The 5,066-nt window shown below is 38.2% G+C and overlaps 1 protein-coding gene across 1 annotated transcript; it reads right to left on the reverse strand.

The window, feature by feature from the left end:
- Positions 1-4,140: 4,140 nt before the first annotated feature.
- Positions 4,141-4,830, reverse strand: LOC142171834 (uncharacterized). Its single transcript, XM_075235540.1, has 2 exons — positions 4,597-4,830; positions 4,141-4,494 (listed from the first exon to the last, which is right to left on the reverse strand). The coding sequence occupies exons 1-2, from the start codon at positions 4,828-4,830 to the stop codon at positions 4,141-4,143; spliced, it is 588 nt and encodes a 195-aa protein (XP_075091641.1).
- Positions 4,831-5,066: the final 236 nt, after the last annotated feature.

A 5,066-nucleotide genomic window follows, 5' to 3' on the forward strand; every position in this document is an offset into this window, starting at 1 on the left:
TACCTACTGAGTGCGAGTGCCGAGTGCTGAGTGATTGGGAGGCATGAGTGACTGCGAGGTATGCCCGAGTGGCAAGAGTGATTGTGAGGTATGCCCGAGTGGCAAGAGTGACTGTGAGGTTTTCCCGAGGGGCTGTTTATGATTTCATCATTTTGCTCAGCTTTGCATTGAGCCTTTGTTTGAAAAACTGTTGGAAAAAAATGTCTTTAAATGGTTTTTTTTCTGGAACTGGGTTTAAACGAGATATTTGATTCGAATCCTGATTTTTAAAACCATGTGGTATTTTACTGAGGTTTCCTAATATGAACGTTATATGCTTTAATTCTCGTCACTATTTCTCAGTCTTTATTTATTGTTGTTACTTACTGAGTTGGCGTACTTACGTTACTCCCTGCAACTTATGTGCATATCCAGGTGTGGCTGGACACAATAGCGGTTATTGAGTGTTCTGGTTGCAGATTTTCTTGGAGATAGCAAGGTAGCTGTTTGGCGATCGCAGCCCCTGCTCTTCTCCCTCTTATTCTTCCTCTAGTAGTATTTAGCTATTTTTCAGGCTGAGTTAGCCTTGATATTGTTAGACCGATTATAGTAGATGCTCATGACTAGTGACACCCCGATGTTGGGCTTTTCTTTTCCACACTTCTATTTTTCTTTAATTTGAACTCTTTAAATGGAGGTTTATATGTTAAATAACCTTTAAATTATCTTTGAAATAAAAATATCATTTTGTTTTGGAAATGAGTCGGCTTGCCTAGTTTCACGATAGGCGCCATCATGACAGGGGGTTAGTTTTGGGTCGTGATATAATATCAGCTAGTTGACCTGAAGTAGAGACTAAATGCAAAGTAATGATACCAGCAATGATGCATTCACGCACATAATGACAGCCAATTTTGATGTGTTTGGTGCGCTCATGGAAGACATGATTTTTGGCTATGTGGAGGGCAGCTTGACTGTCACAATAGACAGGAACATGATGTGAAATGATTAGGCCAAGATCACCTAAGAGCCAGACTAACCAAGCAATTTCTGCAGCCAGCTTCCTTAACTCTATATATTCAGTCTCAACTGAAGATAAAGAGATGGTAGGCTGTTTCTTGCTCTTCCAGGACACAAGACTGCCACCAAGAGTGATATAAAACCCACTCACAAACTTGCGAGAGATAGCACACGATCCCCAATAAGAGTTAGAAAATACCACAAGAGATAAATCAGCAGAACTGAAGAGTAAAATACCTTGAGCAGGGTCATGCAAAAGATATCTTAGAACATGAAGAGCAGCCATCGTATGAGGTACCTGGAGTTTCTGACGAAACTGACTGAGATGTTGTACAGAAAAGGAAATGTCAGATCTTGTGTGTTGTAGGAAATTTAATTTCCCAATTAGTCTTCTGTATATACTTGGATCAGAAACAGGAGCTCCCATGTCCAAAGTACGCTTAACAAAATGATCCAAAGGTGTAGAAACATGGGAGAAATGATGGCAATTGAATTCTTGGAGGAGATCAGTGGTGTATTTATGTTGAGTCCTTAAGTATCCTTGGGGGTGCTGGAAAATTTCCAAACTTAGGAAGTAATGCACCAAACCTAGGTCCTTAATTTTAAATTGAGAGTCCAAGAACATCTTTAAAGAGTTTAGCTCAAAAATGTCATCACCAACTAGCAGTATATTATCAAGATAAACTGCCTATACAACCAGAGAATCAGAAGAGGATTTTTTGATAAGAGAATAGTCATTGAGACTAGAAATGTAGCCTCTGGAGTGCAGTGCTTCAGACAGTTTAGAAAATCACTATCTAGAAGCCTGCTTGAGGCCATATAGAGACTTTTTGAGTCTACAAACCAATGGAGAAGATTCAGAATTATAAGATACATACATTTCAAGTGGGATCTTCATATAGACTTCCTCATTAAGGTCACCATGGAGAAAGGAATTATTGACATCTAATTTAAAAATAGTCCATCCTCTCTTCACTACTAAGGTCAGGAGACATTTGATGGTTGTCAGCTTGACAACAAATGAAAATGTCTCAGTAAAATCAATACCTTCTCTCTGAGTATCACCTATGCTAACAAGCCTTGCTTTATACCTTTCAATAGAACTATCTGCCCTTTGTTTAATCTTATAAACCCATTTACAAGGGATGACCTTTTTGCGAGGAGGAAGGGGAACAATGTCCCAAGTCTGATTGGACTCAAGATCCTGAAATTCCTTTAGTATTGCCTCTTGCCATGCAGGGTGAGAAGCTGCCTGCTGGTAATGTTGAGGTTCATGCACATGTAGCTCAGTTTGGGACACCTTAGATATTGTAGAAACAGGAGCAGAAACAGGGGTAAGTGGAAGGACAAAATTGCAGACATAGTCTTGGAGGTGTGATGGTTGAATGATAGTTATGGTGGATTTTCTTAGAGTATGAGCAAGTGGAGAAGGCTGTTCCACACAAGGTGGAGAAAATGGAGAGGCAGAAGTTGCGGAAGGGAGAAGAAAGAGGAGAGATAGGAGATGCAACAGGAATGTCTGTTGCAATAATAGGAGGAGAAGAATCATCAAATATTGTAGGCACACCTGTTGCATAAGCTTATGTAGGAGAAAAATCAATATCTACCAAAGGTGAAAAAGTGGAGGCAGGAGTAGTAGGAGATGTTGTTGAACCATAAGGAAAGATGTGTTAATGGAATACCACATCCCTAGAATAAAAGATAGAAGAGTTGGAAAGGTTCATGAGTTTGTAACCATTTTTACCATAGGGGTACCCTAAGAAAAAGGCTATGTATAGCTCTATATTGAAACTTGTCCCTTCTAAATTTGGGGGAAGTTACAAAGCATAAACAACCAAAAGATCTCAAATGAGTATAAGAAGGTGGGTGTCCATATAGTTTTTCATAAGGAGAAATATTGTTTAAGATAGTTAAAGGCATTCTATTTATTAAGTAGGTAGCAGTTAGGACACAGTCACCCCAGAATTTGAGAGGGAGTTTAGATTGAAAAAGAAGGGCTCTAGAAACTTCCAACAAATGTTTGTGTTTTCTTTCCACAACTCCATTTTGTTGTGGTGTGTGTGTAATAGTAGTTTGGTGTAGAATACCTTGACTGCTAAAGAAAGCAGCAGCCTCAGAACTGCTGCCAAGCTCATAGGCATTATCAAACCTGAAAGTTTGGACTGAGGATTGGAAATGTGTTCTGGCCATGAAGGTGAATGCTTTTAGAATAGAAAGAGCATTGGTTTTTCAAGCTAAAAGATGGGTCCAGGAAGCTCTGCTATAGTCATCAACTAAAGTTAAGAAGTATCTAAAATTATTATATGTTCTAGTATCAATGTGAACTAACTGAAAAGGAGCAGTGGAATGAATATGGCTATCATGAAAAGGTAACCTTTGTTGCCTAGCCATTGGACAAATAGAGCATATAAAAGACTGTTTGAATGAAATTTTATCAGATAAAAATGGAATATATGTCATTCTATGAAAAGGCATATGACCTAGCATTTGATGCCAAAACAAATCCATTTTATTCATGGTAGGTGTCTGATTACATGGTAGATTATTACAGAAATTAGAAGACAATCAGACTTATTTCAAGAAACATAATTTGAAAAAGAAGAAACATATTGTGATGAAAATAAGTCAGCATCAGGATGTAGATAGTACAATCTCCCAGAAGCATTACCAATTACCAGTGGCCTCTTCAAAGAAGGGTCATGTAAAGAACAATTAAATTTGGTAAGAATAGTTATGCAATCCGGCTGAGATATTAGTTGATGTATAGAGATTAGGTTAAAATGAAAGGAAGGTACAAGAAGGACATTAAGTAAAGTTATGTTATGCCTGAGATGTAAAGAACCAATTGACAAAACCTTAACTTTATATCCATTAGGTAGAGTGACATGAAATGGTTTAGGTAAAGGTACAAAGTTGTGAAGTAAGTGTTTGTGTGAGGTCATGTGATTTGTTGCCCCCGAGTCTAATATCCAAGGATTTACACCTAATTAAAAAGATGAACATATGTGAGGAGTAATAAAATATAAAACATAAGCAATACACAAACCCGCAAAATGTGCAAATCCAGATTCCTCAACATGGAAATTGTTAGAACCAGCACTATTCTTTGGTGAAACCATGAATAGAATTCTCAGTAGATGATTATGGAGAAATTGTAGATTGAGTGGTTGGGATGTCAGACTGGACACAGGAGACTGATTTCTTTCCCTTGGTAAATTTAAAATCCGCAGGAAAACCATGCAGTCTATAGCATATCTCCACTGTGTGTCCAGGTTTCTTGCAGTATTTGCACGAGACTAAATTATTCTTCCTGGAGTCAAAATTGATCCTTTGATTGAGATTTCTTTTTGGTGTGGTTGAAGATACAGTGAATGAGGCAGATTCATTGGAAAAATTTGGAATTGAAGCTTGAGTTTCCCTTTGACTCTCATCTTGTTGCAAAAGAGAATAAGCTTTGCTTATTGGTGGTAAGGGATTCATGAGCATGATAGCACTCTTCATAGTTGAATAGGAATCATTTAGTCCATTTAGAAATTAAAATAGTTGTTGAGCTTCTATAAACTTGGGATGAGCTCCATAAGAACATATGGGGCCTACATATGAGGAATTTAATTCATCCCAAAGACTCCTAAATTTGGTGAAGTAGGTGGCAATATCAGATGACCCTTGGATAGCTGAACTGATTTCTCTATGAATTTGAAGATATTTAGACCCATTGGACTGCCCAAACCTTTCATTAATGTCAGTCCAAACCTCCTTTGCAGTCTTAAAATACATGACACTTGCGGCTATCTCTCTAGATACTGAATTGATGATCCAAGACTTCACCATGTCATTGCATCTCTCCTAATAGGAATAGAAGGGAGAGTTGATAGGAGGTTGGGCAATTCTGTCATCTTACAGGCCTAATTTGTTTTTAGCACAAAGGGAAGTAAGCATGCTACTTCTCCACAATACAAAACCATGTCCATTGAATGGAACAAGTACTAGTTGGCTACCCAGATTGTTTGACGGGTGCACATAGAAAGGGTGAGAAGGGTCTATTGTGAAGGGAGTAAAGCCCTCAG

The sequence above is a fragment of the Nicotiana tabacum genome, chromosome 17 (assembly GCF_000715075.1).
Source record: "Nicotiana tabacum cultivar K326 chromosome 17, ASM71507v2, whole genome shotgun sequence".
Classification (NCBI taxonomy): domain Eukaryota; kingdom Viridiplantae; phylum Streptophyta; class Magnoliopsida; order Solanales; family Solanaceae; genus Nicotiana; species Nicotiana tabacum.

Excerpts from the sequence above, each read along its gene's own strand:
- LOC142171834 (XM_075235540.1), bottom strand. The coding sequence starts at position 4,830 with ATGGTGAAGTCTTGGATCATCAATTCAGTATCTAGAGAGATAGCCGCA. Across the intron at positions 4,495-4,596 it reads ATGAATTAAATTCCTCATAT|AGTGCTATCATGCTCATGAA; the intron begins GTAGGCCCCATA and ends TCAACTATGAAG.